The following is a 24,127-nucleotide window of genomic DNA, read 5'->3' as shown; positions in this document are numbered from 1 at the left end:
CGATCTGCCAGCCGATTGTCGATCCGCACGACCAGGCTAACAAGGCTGTCCAGGTTAGAGGGAAGTTCCAGAGGAGTGAGTTGATCTTTCAGTTCCCCTGATAACCCTGCGAGAAAGGCGTCGCAGAGCGCCTCTTCGTTCCATCCACTGTCCGCAGCTAGTGTCCTGAACTCGACGGCGAAGTCCGCAGCACGTCGTCCGCCCTGTCGTGCCCCCATCAGCGCTCTGGCGGCCTCCCTTCCTGGCTTGGTGTGTTGGAACACTAACTTGAATGCTTCGACGAAGGCAGAGAGTGAGTTGCAGGTGGCTGTCTTTCGGCTCCATTCTGCCGTCGCCCATTTCGCTGCTCTGCCCGTCAGGTGGGAGATTATGAAGGCGATTCGTGCTCGGTCAGAGGCGTAGGCACCAGCCAGAAGTTCGAAGTGCAATTCGCACTGAGTGAGAAAAGAGCGGCAATCGCCAGACTCACCCGAGAATTTTTCCGGACGAGCTAACTGCACGGGAAGAGGAGAGGCTGAATGGGATGCAGAAGCCTCATCTGGCGTTGGAGGAGCAGCCCGAGGAGGAGACGAAGGCTGCATACGTTGGAGTTGTTGAGCCAACTGGCTAAGCTGGTCGCCGACAGCCGCCAGCTGACGTTCGTGTCGGTCGGACATGTCGAGGATCCCTTGACGAAGGTAGCTCACCTGGCTCTCTTGCTGGCGAATGAGTTGTTCTTGTGCCGCGAGAGTCGCCCGAATTGATTCTGCCTCTGCTGCGTCCATTTTTTGTGGCCAGATTGTAATGTCAGGCACGAGGGAGAAGGGACGAGGACACAGGCGCAGAGTCAGAGAGTGGGGAATCAAAAAACGGTTTAATAGTCCAGGTTCGTTACACAGAAAATCAGTCCGAAGAAGCAAAGGTACCAAAAAGGGGGAAGGCTAGCTCAAAATCCAAAAATCCAGGCAGAGGTCATACACTATCACAAGGAACACAGTAGAACACGTATGGGGAAAAGAACGCTGGAAAGCTTGGTAAACAACACACAAGACAATCTGGCGACGAGTGATGGGAAGACGGGGACTAAATACATTAGGGGGAGGTGAGACAATTACAAACAGGTGAAACACATTAGGAGAGGAAGGGTAATCAGGAAGTGGGATGAGCACACGGGGAGGGGAAGGTCGAGACACCTGAAACGAGAGGGAGAACAGTGAACAACCGGAAACTAAGATAATGTCAGAATAAAACAGGAAACCCTAAATAAACATTACAAAATAAGAGCACCCTGGCTCCCCAGGGTGAACCCTGACACAGAGGCTCATGCAGTAACTGCAACAAACACAAGGTGTTACACAATTAGACTGACTGTCACAAGGTTATATAAGTACTGACAGTGATGATGCATAATGATGCATTGTGGTTGGGTTGTGACACATTGGCTGAGTACATTCAGTGTCAAAGTCATGTATTTTTAGTCGGTTCAAGTGAATGTGAAACGTTGAGTGTGAGCTTACGCTCATCCTTTTGGTAAAACAAGAGACACATTTAATGCTGCTCTAATGGAGTGCATTTTTCAGGCACTATAGCACTAATTAAGCTTTCCTTTTATCATGTGATCTGTCTGTCAAGGGAAGACAGCTCCACCATTCAGTTGCCTTGTCAGAGGTGACACCTGACATTTCTTTCTCTTTTTTTTATGTTTTCTATTTGTTTTTTTGTTTTTTTAAACAGATTCTGAAGCACTACTAGCTGCTTTCAAAGCCTCTACCCTTCACAGGCTACTTAAAAGTAGTTTTTGACCACTAGTAGTGCTATGGAGCAATGTTTCAACGAGTGTGTCACTGTTTTGCTTGTATATCAAGATCTACTCGCATGCACATGAAAATGAATGCATACACTCACACACACATGGGTGGCATGACTCAAATATCTGACAACTGCAGAGAGCGGGAAGGAAAATGTAGTGCATTCAAGTCACACTAATCCATCACTTATTGGCGGTTATGTGCCAAGAAATGTAGCAATGCACCTGCAAAAAAGAAATACAGGTTTCAAAGTAGTTCAAATGTTTTTGCAAATGTTTATGAGGAAGGAAATGCATTTATCATCTTTGTTGGGTCTCACAGATAAACACAATACCTTTTGGTGAGAAACACTGAATGTAAACACAGGTGGTTGTTTGAAAGAAAACCCCACAGGGTACGTTTAACATTCCAACAACAACAACTTAAATTTTCCTGAAACCTCTTTTGAGTCTCTATGCTTTTTCATCCCTTTTCTCCCACAAAAAGAATGAAATGATAAGCACATTTAGCAGCATGTCGACATCCTGAAAAGGTGTTTTCTTGTGTTACAAATGCTTGAATAGCTGTAAAAGATCATTTAGTTTTCTCAAGAAAAACTTTCTGCGCCACAGGAAATACATAACTTTAGTACATCACAATACACAGATCAGCCACAAGTGAATGGGAAAGTAGCCTCACACACTCACAAACACACATACACACATACACACATACACACAGGCTAACCATAACTCTATTCCTAAGGCAATCACAAAGTCCAACAGAGTACTTTACATGAATCCTGATCCCGATCCTGGCCCTAACCATAACCAGGATCAAACTTCATCTTAACCCTTAGAACAGGGAACCTTGAAACTAGACTAACAATATTAGGTATGAGTAATATGGGAATGGAAAGCTATTGATAATGTGTGCCAGGCATTGCCTTTGGCCCCCCATTTCAATTGCCCAATCATTGGAAGAGGCAGGGGGCTCACTTTTGAACCCTAAAACCAAGCCTTAATCCTCCTAAGCAGTCTCTACCCATTAACCTCTGCCTTAAATGGGCCTCTTAAAGTTAAGATTTATCCCTTTAAGTTAATTCAAGATTCAAGGGACTTATGGTTATAGTTTGATCAGATGGAAAAAATGGTAGATGCCTTCTATATCATTAAAGTTTAAAATTGACCCATGATGGTCCCATTACGGTGTGCAGCAGGGTTTAAGAGATTAATCGACAGGTTGCTTCTGCAAAGCAGTTACTGCAGGAATACAGATAATCCCAAAACACTGCAGGTTTTTTTTCTCCTTCACAAACTGCAAACATTCACATGAATACAATCATATATATTCAAATGCTGTTTTCTCTCCTTATCTCCCTGTTTTGCAGGGCCCATTCTTGGCCTTCATCACTCACAGCTAATGGATGTCTTAGCCCAGTATGCCTACAATGACAGTTTCTATGACAATGGAACATGGAGCTTCAACCAAACAGATCAAGAGCAGAAGCATCCTTACAACTACTATGCCATGCTTCTTACTCTGCTCATCTTCGTCATCGTCTTCGGCAACGTGCTGGTGTGCATGGCTGTATCCAGAGAGAAGGCTCTGCAGACTACTACTAACTACCTAATTGTCAGCCTGGCTGTCGCGGACCTTCTGGTGGCCACGCTAGTTATGCCCTGGGTTGTCTACTTGGAGGTAGGACCACAAAGACGTACACACACCCACACACCATTTACACACATGCATACTGTTTGTATATACTTGAAGAGACAGTTAATATATAACCTGACATGCCCTCTGCAACCTATACATCTTTTTCTCTATGGGTTTATCTTGTGTCATTGGGACAGCATTAGAAATGATTTGCAGAACTGCAGTATAAAAGCTATAAGAAGATTGTTGCTTCTACAACCTCTCCAATGCCGCAAATGTGTATAGCGTCGACAAAATATGAGAGGGTAGGTTGTGAAAGCAATCAATACTTTATTTTTGCAAAGAAAACTACCATCTTAAAAGACAGAATCCAATTCGGCACCAAAGAGTAAAAGAAAAGCTGGAAAGTATATTATGCAAACAACAGGCATTTATGCGAAATCTGGTGGCAGTAAAATAATGAAAAGTGTTCCAGCCAAGCTGCCCACAGTTATCAGCAGGTCGAAGGCTCAAGGTGAAACAAGGGTGAGGGCTAATGTGTTCACATCAGCGCTGTAAATATCAGTCCTGCAGTGGTTAAAAGCCTGCAATAGCAGAACTAAGTGACAGTGTCAAAACACCAGACAAGTCTATCCAGTCAGAGGTCACATGTTTATGAATAATTCTTCCTAATTCTGGAATACATCGTTTTGTATTCACTCTTGTGTGGGTTAATACAGCTCTGTCTGTCAACCACTGCAGCCTTAAAGAGAACAGAGACTCGGGTTGAGCATAAAATCATCTCCAATCTACCAAATCAATAGCAAGCAGGATGTGGACTATCTTGCAGAAAGATATCTCTCTACAGTATCTCTTGGTCTTTGCTCATCTCTTCTGTTTGTCTTCTCGATCCTGGGGTTATTTCTGACCATCAGGCTTTAGGTCACGCTGTCTGATGTAGGGAAAGGCAATCTAAGACTACAGGGACTCTAATCCTCCTGTGTCTCTCAGTGAGTCATGATGATTATCACTCTGATCAGATTACAGTATATAAATCCATAGGATGTCATGGTCTCAGCCTGTTTCGATGTATGTTTGTTTGCACATACAGCAGAGTGGGGTTTGGAAATGTGTCACTCAATAGTCTTAAAGAAATACTTAGCAGAAGTAGTGCAGAGTACAATATATTAGCATCCTGTCACCGTTGCTGTTTCCAATAAACAAAAAAACTTTTTGCCATCAATCATCAGACTAGAGTTTGTTTTCTATAACGTATGCAACCTGCACACTGTGCTTGTTTTCTTTTTTTTTAATCAGAATTGTTTACTTGCTCTCTTTGTTGATGTGGGCAGCTGGATACACATGAATGGAGCCTCCATTCAAGCATTTCAGAAAAAGTGTGAGTTGAATTGTAATCAGCCGCTTATCAAAGCTCCAAATTGTAGCATAAAAACTTGGTCAATAAAATATTAATTTAGATATCAGAGCAGAAAAGTGAGTCTTTGATGGTAAAAAAGTGCTTTACTGGTACAGGTCATTGTGTGTGTGTGGGGGGGGGTAGGCATGATTGGCATGATCAGCTGCAGGTGAGAGAGGGGTGTGGTGATTGTGAGATCAGTGCCAGGTGAGTTGATTGACACAGCTGGTGCTTGTTGTCTAATCACACTCTCCCTTTAAATGCAGTTGCCTGCTGGCCCTCAGATGACTTCCACACACACAGAAGACAGATGGTCATGCTGGCCTCTTAGATTTTGTTTTGTGTAGGAGAACTGGAAATATTGTTTGTTTAAATGGGGATGGTTTGGTTTAAGAAGCAACTGGTCTACTCGTGCCAGAGAAGCCGGGCAACTAGAGTAGTAGACAGTTGTTTATTTATATTGAAAGTGTGTGTGCAAGCAGTGAAACAATAAAAAGCACCATCTGTGAATGGTGTGTGTTGTGGGTGTTTTGTGCTGGGAAACTCAAAGTGGCTGTGAGACCAACTACAAGTCCCTTGTATGGGTCAATCTCCAAAATATGACATTTCCCATAATCAAGATCAATAACTATTTCATTTGACCCTTCCTCCCTGAAAAATGCTCACATCTTTTTAAACTACACACTCCCAGTTTGTAAAACAGGCTTTCTATATATATATTAGTCTCTAGGCCCAAGCTGAGAAAACATGGATGACATTGCTGTGGTAATTGGGGTTATTTTCTCAGGTTTTAGAGAGCTCCTTCTAGAGCCACAGAAGTCATTACATCAACAAAAAACTTGTTTTAAGAGGTTGAACACCTCGTGATGAGCACACAGACTTTCACACTCAGAATTATTTGGTATAGTGTTCTGTAAGATCCTTTGAAAGGAAACATGATGCATTTGAGATCTGTTGGTACACAATATAAGGTTGTTGCTATTTTTGTTTGTTTTTGGTAAATTGGGCACATTTAGACCACAAATTCTGCTGCAAAATTATTTATGTGAGCCACAGGAATTCCAATCTAGATCACAGACTGCCATGATTATTTCATTTAGGTTAAGAATTAATTACAGTTTCAGTGTTTTCCTGAACACGTTTGCAGGGCTGGTGGGGGGGTGATAACCCACCAACAGCAGTGTTTATGGGTTCTCATCCCAACAGCTTCTGTGATAGTAACATAGACAACTGCTCCATTTATGCGGTTTTTCACAAAGAAGGACTTCAACCTTCTTCTTTTTTAAAGGCATCTTATCCCGACAGGCTATTAATAACAATTTGGGGGAAATCCTCCACAGATAAATATGCCAAGAACTGTTTGTCAAAGTCAAAATGGATTACCAGCCTGTGTTTGGAATGGGATTCTCATCTGGTTTTTGGTGTGGACTGGTATAAATCCTTAAATCCTTAAAAGTTATTTGGTAGAAGTGGGAAAGTTGATGCTTCTGATTGCCTAGAGATTATCTACATACAGGTAAACACAGCTCACATTATTTATTCATTTCACATCCTTCTAAACATGCTTCTGCCGTCAGAGACACAATCTAAATTTATGTATGTCTTCAGATAATGAAAACAGACACACTTAGCAATTCTGTTCACCGCTTGGTAACAGTATTGTTTATCTCTTCTATTCTAGAACAACTTTTTTTTTCTTTATCTATGTGCCGACATTTTATCTTTTTAACTTGGTTCTCACAGCCGTGACTGAGTTTCTCGTTTTTAATGTATCAACATGAAATATAGTGAGAGCTTAGTCACAGTGTGTGCAGGGCATTCAACTTGCCCTTTATTATTAAATGCTAAATTAGCATTAATTACTTTCGCTTTCTGCCAAGTGTGACTGATTTAGAGAGCATATGGAGGGGAAATTATGCATGACTTGAGGTTCAGCGTTTGTTTAAAATCAAGGTGAATAAAACCCCATTTTTTCGGATAGTGGAATTTCATGAGAGACAGAAAGTCCAGCTGAAACGAAATTGCTTTTTTTCCCCCCAAGTAAGTCAGACCATATCTGCTCTCGTAAATCACGTCATCTGCTCTCTTTTCAAATTATTATCTTTTGGTTTCTGATTTTTTTTTTTTTTTTTTTTAAACCAGAAACCAAAAAGTAGAAATTCACATTTTATATTTTTTGGGGTATCATGACGGTGTCCCTAATCTTTGTGTTCATTCCAAATATTAGATTTCTAATTGTATTATGCTCAGACAGTAGTCTCATTCAGTTCATGAGAGATCTCTGAGGAGACATGTAAAGTCAAACAACCATAGACCCTGCATATAAAGTAAGAACAAGACATATAAAGTCATACAACCAACAATCAGGCTATAAAACAGAATTAATAGAAGCAGAAGAGTCTTTCAATCATCTGGTAATAAAACTTCAGAAATTTCCAAGGGAAATGAAAAAGTCAAGTTTAAGAGGAGTTTGCAGTTTATTGTATTATAATGGTGCATAGAACCACATAGCTTAACAGGTTTGTAAATAAATATCATAAAATAATTATCCCTTCTTAGCAGTAAGGAAATCCATCTCACGTTGTCATACAGAGATAAATGATGAGTAGTTAGCTTTCAGCTGTCATTGTTATGTTGCTGGCATGTAATGTGGAAATAACGTGATTTTAAACAGCTGTTTGAGTTGTCTGAGTTGACTTTGTCCTTATAATACTTCTAATGTTGTTTCTACGCATGCACTTTAGCATTTCTGCAATGATTGGTCCTGTATCAATAAAGTTTGTTGTTTATCATCGTTCTTGTGTATGCCATAAAGACAGCCGAGTTTTAGATGAAAGAGCATAGTGCGTTAATTTCATTTCACCCTCATTTTAAGTGACATCTCAAATTGCTCTTTCTAGCTACTGCCCCCATTACTGCACTTTCAATTTCCCTGCAACTTCCCATTTGCAAATTAAATCAGAATGCTGATACATTCTGAATTATGATATGCAAGGTACATATGCACACTCTGAAGTTATAAATTATGTTGGAGAAGTAGGTGGGGTGGGGAGGGTGTCTGTTTGAAGGACAAAATTGAGAAAATGCGTATATCCCAGAGACAACATTTCATAATACTTTATCCCCTTTCAGAAAATATTTGCTTTGATTTCAGTGCCTGAGATATGGTGCCTATAAGAAAGCAGTTAAATATCCATTGAATGCGCCTCACTACACTGATACAAATAGACCTGTGTTGCAGCCCCAAGGACCTGTAATGGTTTTCAGCTCATGTGAGGCTCTTAAATTTGTTAACGGCTGCAGCACTGATGAGGCTGTAAAAATGTATGGTTGTGCCGGTGGAGCTGGTGAGAGGCGCAACCTGTACATTGACTTATAAAGATCAAGAACAAGAAAGTGAGTGATGTAGTGAAGGGGAGAAACAGGCAGATTGAATTCAGCGAACAAGAGGATAGTGTAGAGATACAGGGAAGACAAATGTCAGGAGCAAAAGGTTGGAAAAACGCAAAAAAGACGAGAAGAGTGGCGAGGTTGCGACAGCGAGAAGGGCACTCATTAGGCTGTCAGATCATTCTGCAATCACTGCTAGTGTTGTTGACAACAGCAACAACATATGGCTCTTTAAGCTGGCGCTTAATTTTATAAAGACACGGCCTAGGGACAAAGATTAATCAGTCACAGAGAGGTAGGAGTTGCCCCTGACACAAACGTCTCCCTTACCCTTTTCAGAGCTGTGGGAGGAAGCATGTAGGCTGTAGTGTCAGGCGAGGTGGGTTGCATCACTGATGCATCAGTGATGATGTTAGTTTCATTGTGGGGTTTGACCAGGGAACAGAGAGCAACAGAGGTATGAATACAAATAGGTTTTGATCATGTATTTGACTGAGAGCCACCTGAGGCTACAGACCAGGATGCATTTTGGAGGATAATTATCTCACAAACACTGAGGGCATCTGTAGGTTTGCTATAATCTATAGTGTTCAATTCCTACTGAAGTCAGTGGAAAGATGTACAGAGTCATGAAGACACTCAGCCCTCATTCAGATAATCAAGTCAACTGCCACCATGCCAGGTGTTAGGTTAGACCCCACTAACAACTGAGAGCACTTTCATGCTTATTCATTTTAACCTCTTTCATTCTTTCTCCGTATGGTTCAGTTTTGCTCTTTATTTCACCTCTCTTTCTGTTACTGGTGTGGAACTAATATGAAAAAAAATACAAGTAGGCTTAACTGTCAGGATTGCTTTTTGTTGCAGAAGGAAAACTACATCATTTCTGCCAAGGTGCTGCCTTTTCTTGTAAAGCAACTTTGTTCTGTTGACTGTTGCTGTAAAGTGCCATTTGTTGATGTTTTTCTCTTGTAGGTAGTAGGAGAGTGGCGCTTTAGCAAGATCCACTGTGACATCTTTGTCACTCTGGATGTGATGATGTGTACAGCCAGCATCCTCAATCTCTGTGCCATCAGCATTGATCGGTGAGTTCGTCGCTTCGGATTGTTTAGACCTGCCTGTCATCCTTCCTGCATGGATTCTCAATGGAAAACTTTATCTTCTGAATAACAGAAGGGAACTGCTACCTTTTTAAGTGCATGACCATTAAAGCCCACGTCTATACATATTAAATGCAATTTCCACACATGGATTTCACACCATGTGCACCACCTTTATTTCATGTATATTTATATAGAAGTGCAATACCCATTCTAATTACTGGCCACCAGATGTTCCAAAGTTATAAATGTGAATATCTTAATATGACAAATTGCAGCAATTTCAGAACTAAAAAGTGAGCATAACCTAATGAACACCTGTAAGACAGGTGCATAGGAGAATGAAATCTAATAGTTGTGGACTCCTATGTTTCAGTTATAGACCTTTATCAGGTATGAAACAAACAGTACAATAAATCAATATCTTTTATGGACATATTTCAACAACCCCACTATTGGGACACCTTTTGGTGATTGGCCAGCCAAAAGCGGGCCAATCACAGGAACGCCTAAAATGATCACACTCTCAGTAATTCATTTCTAGATACATAAACAAATCTGTAAATATACATAAATCAAAAGTACATACTAGTTTGCTGGAAGAAGACCAAATAACAAAAGTAATAGAGAGACTGCAGTGGTAGCTGAGAGAGAGAAAGGCAAAACAAATAACTACAAAAAATATTTAGCAACAAAAACATTAAACGTGGAGGAGAAGGTAGGTTGTATTCAATTTAGGCCTCACTGCCCAAGAAAATGTATAATCTTATATTAAGCTCCCATAAGAGAAGCTTAAGAATGGAACAGCAGCTGTAAATCTTGATCTCCAGTAGTTTAACTTGCTGCAGTGATGTAGAAATGTCCAGTTGTTACACAGATACACACAAATGACTAAAGTGCAATTTAAAACACCAGTGTGTGACAGCACCTTATGTCTTGTCACAAGACTTAATGTTCCAGGATTCATTAACGCCTTGTCCAAAAATTAAATTAAAAACAATTATTTAGTTATGTCAGTGGCATGATGACTCAGTGAATAATGACACGCAATAATCACACACAGCTGAAGGAAGCGGAGCTGCACATGTTCATCTGACAGGCATGTAAAGCTTGAGCATTCAGTATGAAAACTGTGTGAAGTAATCATGTATGGCTGACAACTAGAATATGTACTGAAAGTGTGTCATTGTAAATGAAGCGCCCATGGATGCTGTCTGAAAAATACCAAGGACATAACATTTCCCATAGTTTCATTTTACTGAATAATGTCATATTTAATTTTACATGATTTTCTTCTTGGCTGCATTTTCATCTTAAGCCCATGTGTGAAATAAATATAATACTATGGTCACACATGGACACAATTGTAACTCTTATTGAAGTGAGTGAATTAGAATGCAAACATAGGTAGGGGTAAAGCTTAATAGTTTGAATAATCTCATGGTAGATCATTGTTTATGTGTATGTGAAACAAATGTTACAATCATGCCAAAGGGGAATAGCATCTAAATTTACATTTAGATATTATTTATATGACTTGCGCCTGCATGCTGTGTCCCTCTGAATACTGATCACTGACGGGAGGAGTGTGACAGTATCGACAATCACTTTTCCTGGCTTGAGTACATTTCAGGGTCCACCCATCTGATGCTGATTTATAAAAGTTCAGATAAGAGTCACAAACAAATTTGCTTCCTTTTATCTGTCCAGCAGCTACAGGCAGCATCGTAATTTATACATCAAAGGATTGTTTCTGTCTCTGCTAACTTTGTTCATACTCAATAATGTGGAGCGAATTGGGAGGTGATCACATAAGGGGCCCTGGTTTTATGAATCTGTGTGCAAGTGCAAGTCAGCACTCGGGGAATACTCTCAAACCCATATCATCAATTTACTTTTGGAATTTTGTGACCACAGGCTGGAAAAGAGGTTATTTAGTTACTCTATGGTTAAAAGAATGAATATGTTATTAGTGGTTGGAGCTGGGGGCCTCTCCAACAATGGCCAATCAAATCAGCTACTCAATTCCTCTTTAGAAGCAGAAGACTAATGGACCTAAGACAAAACTGCTTTTGTGTGGGACGTGATATGAATATACACATGCCAAATAAGATTGAACAGAACTCCAATTATGTTGCCAAAAGGCAAACATTTTTTAAGCTGAATTGGAAGACCCTATCACAATGCTTTCATAATGTGCACTGAAATGTTTTACAAGACATTTATGTCAGTGCGGTTTGGCTTCAATTTTAGTGACACATGACAAGGCAAAGTATTTTTTGTAATTTTAGTGTTTATCATTTTTGTTAGTTCAGTTGGTCATATTTGAATGTGTTTAGATGCGGTACACCACACCTGAGACTGTTTAAATTATATACATAATTACATAAACTCCAGCTCTTCCATTACTATGCCAACTTTTGATTGTGCTTCTCCTGAAAAAATGGATTTGGGCTTATGCTTTAAGAACAGATGACAAGAGAGCTGCTCTACATTTAGAGCAATTTTTAGCCGTGTAGCCTGAAATTCCATGTAGGATAGTCTACGAATTTAGTGTGCAGAAAAGCGTCTGTCACATGATTTAATAAAAGATGCAATATGTTATTTTTATGATCATACATATGTCACTGAGTGGCAACCTTTCAATGAATGTGGATTATAGATTTTGCCTTTAAGGTACCAATACTTGATGTTGCATGCAGAATTACACATGTAAAGGCCAGAGAGTGAGATTTTCCTATGTGAAAGAAAAGGCCATTACATGACATTATTGGTAACCATCAACTGTTGATCTAATACAGTACCTGTTCTAGCTTTAATCACATAGATTTTTTTGCCATTTGGGGGCAGTGAAGCAAGTTATTAATTCAGCATTGACATATCATCACCTTTTAAGCTGATACAGTGAACTTGTTAGCAAAGAGTTGCTTCTGTACACATCCAGCAGTTATGGAGCAAAATTCACTTTCATTTGGAGTCATGTTTCTGGCCACCAGGGAAATATAAATCCAGTATTCCCTTTTTGTTTTTTTGTCTCTACTAACACCTGAGGGGAATATCTGTCTCTTTAGTTGCTGAGTGCTCCACTATGTTCAATAGCTAGCTGCTTAGGCCTGTGATGAGCAGGTAGCGTACAGTGATATTTTAGGGCTTTTTTTCTTTCTGAAAACAGCTGCCAGCTGCAGCTGACATCAACAATATGAGAGCCAGAAGAATGAACCACAACAATAAAGTTTTGCTCCGACAGCTAAAAGATGAGCTGAAACTTGCTATAGAAACTTACTGAGCATTGTGAAACTCCACAAATGTGATGTGTCCTAGATGACAGATATATATTAAGAGGGAAGAATACTAAGCTCAGTACATGTGGTGTATCTTACAGGTGGCTGTGTGCGCACCTTATATAAAGATCAGCATAGACAACCTGAGCATTAAATTGTCCTCTTTGCAGGCAGGACTGCAGGCTCGATTTCATATCAAATGGTTAACAAAATACATTTTCTGTGCAGCTTTATCTGTGTTAACTACCTCTGCTGCACCACTGTCGGTGCAGAGGGCTCAGTTTCCAGACCCAAAACTGTGATAACAGGTGCAGGTGGACAACATTTTCTTGCTCTCAAAGAAACTGGTTATCTTCTGGCCTCGCACCAGCACTGTGGGCCAATTTGCTTCACCTATGATTTTGTCAGTGGGCGTGTGTTGCACAAGCTATAGCAACATACATGGAATAATGCAATTACCTCATATAAAACCTGATTTCCCATCTGTGTTTTAATAAAGAAACCCATTTTTAATTATATATTAAAAGCTTACTCCCTTGGATTTATTCCTTAAGTGTTTCAAACCAAATAACACAAAAATCAATGTATGGAACACCCACACAACAAAAGCACTGCATTTCCTGGTGATTACAGCAAGCTCACTAATAAAGTCAGCCAATGTAGCAGGGTTAAATGATAAGGTCCTTCCTGTGAGACGCTGGGAGAAAAACACAGCCTACCTTACAGGACCTCGTCTTCATGTAAACTACAGCCCACAGCGCATAGCTGTTTCCAAAGGGCCAGTCCACCATCAAACAGGATCTGATTCAAGATGACAGGAAACATTTCTTGCTTAACCAACTTGTAGAGTCCATGTTCTTTGTCCTTCTTTAAGCAAAACCTTCCACCGGTGAAGAAAGAGAACGAGAAATAGAAGGGCCATACATTGAGCTGTGAATCACTGAATCGAGCATAAATGAATTCAAATCATACAAGTGTATCACAAAAATGTTTGTTGAACTTGTCATACTTTCCCTAATGTCATGCAGAAAGGTGTCATATTTTCATACGTTGTCTATTTTGTGTCTATTTTTTTCTTCACCCCTTACAGTTACACAGCAGTTGCAATGCCAATGCTGTACAATACTCGCTACAGTTCCAGGAGACGGGTCACAGTAATGATCTCTGTGGTGTGGGTACTGTCTTTCGCCATATCATGTCCCCTGTTGTTTGGCCTAAATAACACAGGTAAGAGAGATCACAATACACATCTGCTACACAGAAATGTGTTATCATTGTCTATGACTAAATTGGTGGAGCAGTAGAGGTGTTGTATTATTCTTGGGCATATCCACTGCACAGTACAGTATGTACATTTTAGATATATATACAATTTGAACAGTTTAACTGGTATATCTTTTAAACTTTCCCCCTCTTTGCCTTTATATTGTATTAAAGCAGAATGTCAGTGTCAGTGCCCATTTGCGGTTACCGCAGAAGTGAGAACAAGCTACCACATTTGATCACATTTTACCAGATTTTGTGAAGTTTTAGAGACTTACCCATATGAGTAATTTATTACTTCATTACTGACATGTAACTACCTTTAGTGATTCTTAGGCCCTTGGGTTACTTACTCCACAGAGCAGGGGCTTTACCGGAGGATTTCAGTTAAATCAGGTTCCGATTAAGGGCTTTTTAGAGGCGCCGCCTTGTTGCTGACCAGCTCCTGTGGCTTTCGTCCTGTCACTTTGAAGCTCCACTCATCCCTTTGAGTGCCTTGATGTAATGTCAATTCTGCCGGGACTCAGACATTTGGATTTGTGAGCCCCACAGCCGCTTTCAAGAGGCTGCAGATCTAGCTTGAATAAGCTGCAGGAAGCATGAAAGCGGAGATCTCAGCAGCAGGAACCACTGACACTCAAGCAATCAATATTTGTTTTTAAGCTTTAGCAACTCATGTTTAAAATATTTCTGCTGTTTTTACCTGTAGATCGAAAGCTTCTAGAGCTGTAAAGTTTGTCAGAGGAGTTTGGTGATCATTTCAAACACAGATCACGCCAAAGAAGGGATTTGTGTAGTAAATGAACTGCAGTGTATAGAAGGCTTTTACCCAAAGCTCTATGCTATATAATATATTCACCCACACACACACTCAGGAACACACACATACTCATAGTGTGCGTGCAGACATGAGTGTGTGTCATCGGAATAAGGGTTTTAGTGATGTGTTCAATTTAGTATGTAACTTCCACAAAGCTGGGGGGCTTGCTAGGGACAGATTAAAGAAATGATGGTCAAAATTGACCAACAGAGACAACCTCCAGTTTGTCATCGTCTGTTAAAAATGACTAGAAGCACTGCTCCTACTGACAAGTAAACTGAATTTCCTATGTATAAGAGGGGTGCCCCTTTAGTGGACCACTCTCTACCTCCTGGGCCAGACCCACCCTGAAGTGTGATGATAACAAGTTGTTAACATGAACCACACACCTACTGTATATCCACAATGTCTCAGCTCTTATCTGTGTCTGTTCAGCAGCTACTGTTGCCTAATCTAAAGCTGCCTTTAGGGAAGTTTATTTTGTTTGCTTTGGACTCAAGTCCAGAAGCTGGACAGGACAACTCTATCCAGAGACCTGTCACCTCATTGTATGCTCTCGTCTCCAGGGGGTTAAAAAGTCAGTGATGCAGCTTGTGGCAAATTTGACTGGCTTTATAAGTAAATCAGTAAAATGTAAAATTAACAAACAAGTGTAGAGTCTAAAATTGGACTGATATGATCTCTAGATTTGGCACCAAATAGAAGCCCTGTGGCAGCATTCTGGATAAGCTGTAAGGGAGCTTAGAGTGAGGTGGGTAGAAATAAAAAGGATCGCAATGGTCTAAGCGGATGGGAGCAGGAAAAAGAAAATTGTGTGAATGACCACCAAGTGAGGAAAGTGCAGGAGCGGTTACATTTTTGGATGATTTTTCAAGAGATTAGCATCAAAGTACAAACTCTTGATTCTTAGCTGCAAATTCAAGCCAAACTAAGTTTCCCATTTTACTGTAGAGAGTTCCAAGAGTCACAGTGACAAAAACACAGCAAAACTGCACAACACCAATTTTGGATGGAACATAATATCCAGTCTGAATCTTTTATTCGCCCTGTGCTTATCTCCACAGCCACTCGTGATGAATCTCTCTGTGTGATCGCCAATCCGGCCTTTGTGGTATACTCTTCCATCGTGTCCTTCTATGTTCCCTTCATCATCACTCTGCTGGTTTATGTGCAAATTTATGTGGTCCTGAGGAAGCGCAGAAAACGTGTAAACACAAAACCAAAGCAGCGTGTCTGTCAGGCTGCCGACCCTGATGTGGCCACTTCGCTGAAGGTGAGCTTCTGCAGCAAAATGCCTCCTGCTTACACTTTTATGGCTTCAATGCGAAAGTCAAGACTGATTTACACCTTTATTATACCAGTGCTCTTTATCTTTTCTGAACATTTTAAAGTGATGTCTTTTTCAACTGCTTTGGGGGGGAGGGGGGTTCAGAACATAAAAATCTCTTCTTTAAGAAACTGCAATCAATAATTTTCTCAACACAATCATACTTGGTTTTATGGACAGGCATTGGATTACATAACAGCATACTTTTAAAGGGGAGAATACTGACAAGAAGGGGATTGATTTTGCTGGAAAAAAACAATGGATAACATTCAAGGCAAAGGGACTGAAAGTGCAAGGCTCAGATATACCTAAGGCACCATATATGGTGGGTGAACAGGTTCCATCCTCTAGACAAAGTATAATGTTAATGTTACATTTACTGGTACGTTTCAGTGTCGAAAGCCACCACGCAACACTACCTATGATGGCCCTCAAATGACCTTTCCCTTTTCTGGCTATTGATTTTACTGACATAGCGAAACTCAATGGGCTCTGCACAGGAAACCAAGTAATGCTTTTGATCCAGTGCACTACATTACTCATGTTCATGCATGACTTTGCTCTGCGGTTTCTGTGTGTCTGTGTGTGTGTCTGTGTCTGTGTCTGTGTCTGTGTGTGTGTGTGTGATGGTTGGGTTGGGTTGGGCTGGGTTGGGCTGGGTTGGGCTGGGCTGCGCTGGGTTGGGGTGGGTTGGGTTGGGTTTGGGTTGGTTGGGTTGGGTGGGTTGGGCTGGGTTTGGGTTGGTTGGGTTGGTTGGGTTGGGTGGGTAGGGTTGTGTGGGGTTGGGTGGGTTGTGTGGGGTTGGGGTGGGTTGGGTGGGTTGGGTTGGGTGGGTCGGGTGGGTTGGGTTGGGTGGGTCGGGTGGGTTGGGTTGGGTGGGTCGGGTGGGTCGGGTCGGGTTTGGGTTGGGTGGGTCGGGTGGGTCGGGTCGGGTTTGGGTTGGGTGGGTCGGGTGGGTCGGGTTTGGGTTGGGTGGGTCGGGTCGGGTTTGGGTTGGGTGGGTTGGGTGGGTTGGGGTTGGGTGGGTTGGGTGGGTTGGGTTGGGTGGGTTGGGTGGTTTGGGTGGGAGTTTACAGGGAATATAGACCACAGATTAATTAAATGATCTGTAAAGTCATATGGCAGCATATATACAGATTTAGCATACAATCATTTTTGGAGTGAAAGAACATAATTTAAATTACATTTCACCTTTACTGTTAAATGTTGGGTGAATTTGTTTGTCTTACTGAAAAAATCTCAGCTAAAAAACACTTAATTGACTTGCAGCTACAGTTGAAGCTGCAGATCAGTCTCTTGCTAAACAACCTTTCTGTATCAGAGCTTGATGTAGCCTCATTTGACCCAGTAGGCAGTGGGACCTGTGCTAAGACAGCCCTTTTGTCAGTTGTGCTTTGACATTGTACCCTCTCCTTGCCTGACACAGCTGCTTTCATTTCAGGATAAGTGCACTCATCCAGAGGATGTGAGGTTGTGCACCATGATTGTTAAATCTAATGGGAGTTTTCCTGTCAACAAGAAGAAAGTGGTGTGTGCTCTTTTTTATGTTCCTTTGTTTACAGCTTTTATTTTCTAAAAAGTTTAATTGTTGGAAACATTTTTGTTTTGCCTGTAAAAGATTTAGTAAGGTGTCACCTTGAAGTTTACCTCCATTTCTCAGAGAAAATATTGTTTGAAAAGGCACCTTTCTGCTACAGCAAATAGAAAAACGGAAAATGTGATAATTTGTTTTGTTTATTAGCCATTATTTTAAAACATCACCCACTGTACAATAACCCAAATGAAAAAAATTGACCATCTCATCTGATTCCATGGTTTTCTGCTCATTCTGACCTTGCTCAGATTTTCATCAAAGACATAGTCAATGAGGGGGAAGATCTGGAGCTTGACGAGCTGAACAACAGTGGCAGCAGCCAGAAACAGAAGCAGCAGCCACAGTGTACTCTTGGAGACACTCCGGCCACGAGCCACCAGCTACTGATGCCCAACAAGGCTAACACTAGCCCCACCTCCACACCTCCCACACCTCCTGAGGAGGGCCAGAAAGCTGAAAAGAATGGAGATCCTACCAAGGAGGCTCTGGGGGATCCAGCACGTGTTGTGGCCAAAGTTTTCCAGACGCAGGCCTTACCTAATGGCAAGACTCAAACCTCTGTGAAAACCATGAGCAAGAGGAAGATCTCCCAGCAGAAGGAAAAAAAGGCCACTCAGATGTTAGCCATCGTTCTTGGTAAGTTAGTTCACTTGCACTTACTGTTTTTTTGTTTGTTTGTTTTTTTGTTTCCCTTTTGGTATAAATAATTTATGATCAGTTAAAGTAAAATAAGTTAAATCTAATGCTCTTTTATCTGAGTATACACATCACAGTGGAACTGACTGTGAAATCAAACGCAACCACAACCAAATAACTGTTTTTGTTATCAAATTTGCACATGCAAAAGAACATGCAGTGATCACGATGTGAAATCAGCGGGGGACGCCACCGAAACTCCACTGAAACTCATCAGGCCCAACCATGTGTTGGTGTTATAATTTACCACAAGCCAACTCTTATAGTGTACAATGTAGAAAACTGGTCCTTGGCTGCCTCTGCATGTAGTTTTACTTCCATCTCAAATTTTTGGTGTGACCTAAAACAGAACTTGAAAACAAGTCAGGCAGTGATGCAACGAAAGGAAATCACTCTGATACTTGTATTTTAGAGTCCAGCTCCTCCATATGTCACCCATATTTGGGTGTCTAATGTAGGAGCTTCCTTCTTCCCTCCCTCTCTCTGCCTTTTTCTAATATTTCCATTTTTTCCTCTTATCTCCTCAGGTGTATTCATCATATGTTGGCTGCCATTTTTCATTACACATATCTTGAACACCCACTGCACAAAATGCAAGGTTCCTGCTGAGGTGTACAATGCTTTCACTTGGCTGGGCTACGTGAATAGTGCTGTAAATCCCATCATATACACCACCTTTAATGTCGAGTTCAGAAAGGCATTCATTAAGATCTTGCACTGCTAAACTGCAACATCACTTGTCTCATCAAACTGAGGGAGGAGTGATGAATAAAAGCATCTCTTCTGGCAAATACCTCATCCTGCTAAGGAAAATGCGCCACAGGGGGAAACTGCGATTTTGCTTTTTAAAGTTATGGAGCTGAGTGACTGAAAAACTGACTGTGTCTTGTTCAAAGACATGTTGGCTCTGTATGTGAATTGTTCGTGGACTCCAAATCATTGAATGTAAAACAAAAAATGTCTGTAACAATGACTTGTTTCATGGAGAAAAGAAAAATGTAACATTGTTCTCTAAAATCATTGTGCTTGTCATGTAAGGAGCCATCTGTGTATACCACACACATACAAGTTGCAAACTGCTATTTATTGTGTGTGTGTACTTTATGTTTTGATGATGGAATTTTTTCTGCAAATCTTATAGATATCAAGTCAGTGTTCATTGCAGTGTTAAAACTTGAGCTCTTAATCTTAAAACCTATTACTGATTGGAATGTGTGTTCAAGACAAGAGATGATTTACTTGCTGTATCATGTGGCAATGCCAATAATCACATATTTGCAATTTTATAAATTGAAAAATCATGTACTATTATTATTATCACTATTCTTCTTCTTATTTGCTGTACATAGTTTTTAACACATTAACTGTGATTATATGCCTGCAATAGAAATGTGATGCATGCTACACTGCTCCTCTATTTGACTTCTCATGAAATGTATGTTTAACAAGAAAATTACAAAAGATGAAGATGAAGTTATGAGACACTGTAAAGTGCCATGTGAATATCAGTGTTCACTGTGTGCAGACAGATAACAAGACACCCATAAATGATTTGTTATTATTCAGCAGCTTCTCTCTTATGCCCAGGATTGGTCTGCAGTTGAGTAATATTTACTGGAAGTAACTCTGAGAGCTGCTGCAGTGGAGTTGTGGCAAACTAATGACCTGTATGTGGACTTTGCAGCTTCCAGGTATAATCATGTGGATGTGTGCAACCCCTGAAGCAGCTCCCTGGGGCCTTTGCCTCAGTAAGAATGAGGTGAACTTGGCAAAACTGAAATAACAGTAACAACAATACATGTGTCTGTATTGTTTTGGGCAAGCCTGCATTATTTTCAGTTCAACAATAAAGACATTATTATCAACAAAGATATGTTAATATTTTTGATGAATACTGGTCACCAAGTACTGTAGCTTAAGTGAAATCACAAAACTCTGTAATTCTCAGACCATATTTTCAAATCTAAACAAGACAGTAAAGTCTGCAAAAAGAGCTTTTTTGTTAACAGAATGTTTTTAGGAATTTATCTGCAAAAAGATATGCACATCTTGCTGCTTCCCAAAGTCTTGCAACACTGTAGTATGTGTATATTCCCTTTTAAAATTTAGAACAATAACAAAATTTTGAGTCCAAATTGGTTGTTCAAGAAATATAGAGGTTTCAGTCTCAGAGTCAGGTGTGTGTTATTAAACAAACAATTCCCTGTGTATACACTGCTAGTTTGCATAGTATTACTTAAATTTTATTGAGTCTGGATTTGAAATGTGCACTGGTCCTGTGGCTGTAGTCACGCCCATTGGAGGGAATAAGACTATTTTTTCAATGACACACACTTGGGTCAGTTTGATACCTTTGTGTCTGAAGAACCAATCTAGGATGAAATGTCACACTTTTTCTAAAGGTAATAAAGTTGCTTTTTTTTGTAAGGGAGCCTCATACAGTGTTGAGTTTTTCGGAAACAGAATATTTGTTGGAGCCATCATATGTCCTGCTCTGCAGAGTCCAACCCCAGTGACAAAGGTAACAGAATGAAATGTTCTTTCTTTTCAAGGCAATTCGTCACTCCTGGTGAGTGCTGCTGCTGCTGCTGCTGCTGACATTATACTGGAAACTCAGGAATGCAGAGTTTACCTGTTTTTCTTGTGATGTCGGGTTTAAATCAAAAGACACCAAATTGTTTCATGTTGAAGGGTGAATGTCAGAGGACCTAAAAGTGTTCTCCAATGTCATACCAGTAAATTATTAGCTAAAGAGTGGAAAACTGCACTCATAAAAGTGATTAACAGTGGTTAATAAAACTCTGATTTATTCCATTTGTCTCACTTGTGTGATAACCTATGGAGAACACAGTTACAGTTATGTGCTGCATTCTTTCACAACCCCCCAAAAAAACAAGACATAACTAATTAGTGATTTTAGCAGGACTTTGTTTCCATTGGACAGAGCCAGACGACTGGGTACCCCTGTTTCCAGTCCCATTCTAATCAAAACTAATCATCTCCTGGCACCAGCATTATATTGAACTGACAGATATGAGAGTACTATTGATCTGCAAGAAAGCATATAAGCACATTTCCCAAAATGTCAAACCATTCCTTTAATTAAACACACAGATTTTTTTAAAGCATAGTATATACTTATACTAATCCAGCAAATAACAACTTAAAGGGAATACAAACTGTATTATTGTAAATTCCTGATTGCAGCTCAAAAGTTTCTAATCTCTAATTTCCTAATTTCTCAATCAGTAGATGAGGATGTTTTGTCAGCTTCACTGATTCCCTTCAGGCAGCGGCTGACTGATGTGATGTTCTTGGTGACACAGTGTAATGGACTTGCACTATCTCTTAGAACATTTGGATTGCATTTGCCCCCTGGCAAACACTATCAGAGTGAAGTTGTTGTGGAAGAGCCAAGAGACTGTTTTTTTTTTTTTTTTTTTTTTTTGAGGGGGGGGGGGGGGGGGGGGGGGGTTTACAAAGCAAAGAAAAACAATCTTTTCTATTAACACAGCCAATTAAATCTAATCCTGTGTCTCATAATTCACCATAGGCTCCTTTCTTGTGACATCAGGAAGTAAGAGAAAACATTTACTTGCATGTCATGTTACTTTTCAGTCACAGGTAATCCTCTTACAGCCTGGTTTGTGTGTCTGTTTTACTGGCAAAGATCCATATATGATCCATGTGATTTTTTTTTTTTTCAGCTATATATGGATCTTCCATTGTCCTGCATGACACATGTATATATGGTATTTCCATAATAAAAGCCCTTGGGGAAACTCCCCACACCAACGTACTGGACCAGCACCAATCATGTCTGACACATTCTCTGTGTTGGCACTGTTCCTGTCTTCATAATGGCTACTGAATCATTTTAATTAGCAGCTGCATGTGTTAACACTTTGTAAATACTTTTATTTATGAATTCTGTTAATCCTCTGGCTTGTCAGAAGAAAAACTTAAAAGCAGCCATACAGTTCATGCATAAAGCTGGAGTATAGCTTTAAAACACTCAGTGTTTATGTTTCGATGCTTTTGGTGGTATGTGCTGTTTCTGTGTTTTAAAGGCCTGTTTTGAACTCTTGGAATCTTTGTTGAGTATGTAAATTATTAATGCATAGCTGTCATTGGCATGTATCTGAATTTAGTATCAATGAAAAATTCACTGGAGATGGAACACTGGAATCGCGTCTGAATTTCTGAATAATTAAGAGCTTGTTAGTGTAAACACAGTGAATGCAAGACTCACAAACTGTAATTCACACTGACAAACACAGGCACGCAGACAAAGACATGCCGTCACACATATTTAAGTATATTCAGTAGTTATCCCTCACAACACGGAAGAGCTTGAACTGTTGTGCGGTCTTTTTGTACTCATTCTTTCTTGTCAGTCTATAAACAGCTGTGGTTCTGATCCCTCTTTTATCACTGTTGCTGCAGGGCAGTTTCTGATTAAATTTCTGATTACATCAGGGGAAATATCTGAATGCAGGCCAGACTGCCCCCAGTGTCACCCCTTCTGCAGCCCCCTAGGGTTCCAATTCAAGCATCGCTGATACACTGAAACTCCATTCTACTCCATTCTACTGCATTGTGGCGCTACCCACAACGCAGGTACACACTCTGAGATCAACACGTCAATACAGACCCTCTGGTCCCCCGTCAACCTCCCGCCTGTCTCTTAAGACCGGATCGGAAAAGACACATGACCAAGCATTGGTACTCATCTGTGATTTGTGATGTTACACAGCCTATCATTGATTCTGCCGTAAGGAATATCAAACACAATGTCAATAACAAAGCAGGTAACCTTGGCTGTCAGTTGTGCATGGAGGGAGATGAAGCATGATGAAACACAGAGTCTCTGAGGTGAGACTTCCTCACGTCTGTCTTCTTCATCTCTTCCCCCTTCAATCTGTAGCGGGTGTTTTCCCTCGTCAGCTCTGTACAGTCTCTGGTCAGTTCTGAGCTCTGTGACAGGCATGTCCAAAAATAGTACCAGAGGTTGGTGAAGGAGAATTTAGATAGAGGTGGGGGTTGTGTATGCTGCATGTTCAAGCAATGAGGAAACTCTTAATTAACTGAGTCAGGATGGCTTTCCTGAATTATTAAATTCTTCTTATATCTAGGCACTGAGTCCTCTATTGTGATTGCTACTGGACCATCAACAGGAGCATTTATTCTCTGCTCAAGCTCTGAAGGCCATGTGCTCAGCCAGACTAAGTGTCACAATACAGCAATACTATTTTGATGAATTGCTAATTATCCACAAGTTAAAGAGTTGCAAACACCATTGTCCTTCCTACTCATGAGACACAAAGAGGAAACATAAAAGAGGCTACCTGACTCTCTGCTGTCTGAGGAGGATGTGTTTTGAATGTCTTTCATGAATCTGCCATTACATCAAAGTTTTGTGAAATTCATCTGAGCGTGTTTTCTGAAATTTTTGTAATTATGTTAGTTACTTTAATTCTCTCATTTTTAAATGTCATTTTGGGCATGAGGTTTGTGAAAACACCTCTGAGTGTTCACTCTGTGTCACTACATCAGCTGTGAGCTGGTGCTTTTTAGAATATTTCTGCACTTGCTTTAGCTCTTGGCCACGGTAGGTCAGGTTAAAATTGCTTTTGATTTGTTGATATCTGACTGTTTCTAACAGTTTTCAAGTGGGAATCTGTGAAATGAATTTAATAAGGAGTTTGTTTGGTAGTATTTCTAAGCCTGATTTTTATGAAATACAGTGCGATTATTTGGGGGTCACAGAGAACTTGCTAATTTAAAAACACAGTGTTATTTAAGATATATATTTAGCAATAATAAATAGTTGTA

The 24,127-nt window shown here is 40.4% G+C and overlaps 1 protein-coding gene across 1 annotated transcript; it reads left to right on the top strand.

The window, feature by feature from the left end:
• Window positions 1–3,164: 3,164 nt before the first annotated feature.
• drd2a (dopamine receptor D2a) lies at window positions 3,165–19,735 on the top strand. Its single transcript, XM_041046289.1, has 7 exons — window positions 3,165–3,467; window positions 9,187–9,296; window positions 13,683–13,819; window positions 15,740–15,948; window positions 17,444–17,530; window positions 17,845–18,232; window positions 18,820–19,735. The coding sequence occupies exons 1-7, from the start codon at window positions 3,189–3,191 to the stop codon at window positions 19,014–19,016; spliced, it is 1,407 nt and encodes a 468-aa protein (XP_040902223.1). The 5' UTR covers window positions 3,165–3,188; the 3' UTR covers window positions 19,017–19,735.
• The last annotated feature ends 4,392 nt before the right edge of the window (window positions 19,736–24,127 follow it).

This window comes from Toxotes jaculatrix, chromosome 9 (genome assembly GCF_017976425.1).
Source record: "Toxotes jaculatrix isolate fToxJac2 chromosome 9, fToxJac2.pri, whole genome shotgun sequence".
Lineage (NCBI taxonomy): Eukaryota > Metazoa > Chordata > Actinopteri > Toxotidae > Toxotes > Toxotes jaculatrix.
The sequence above is the reverse complement of the archived record's forward strand: the minus strand, read 5'-3'. Positions and strand labels throughout refer to the sequence as shown.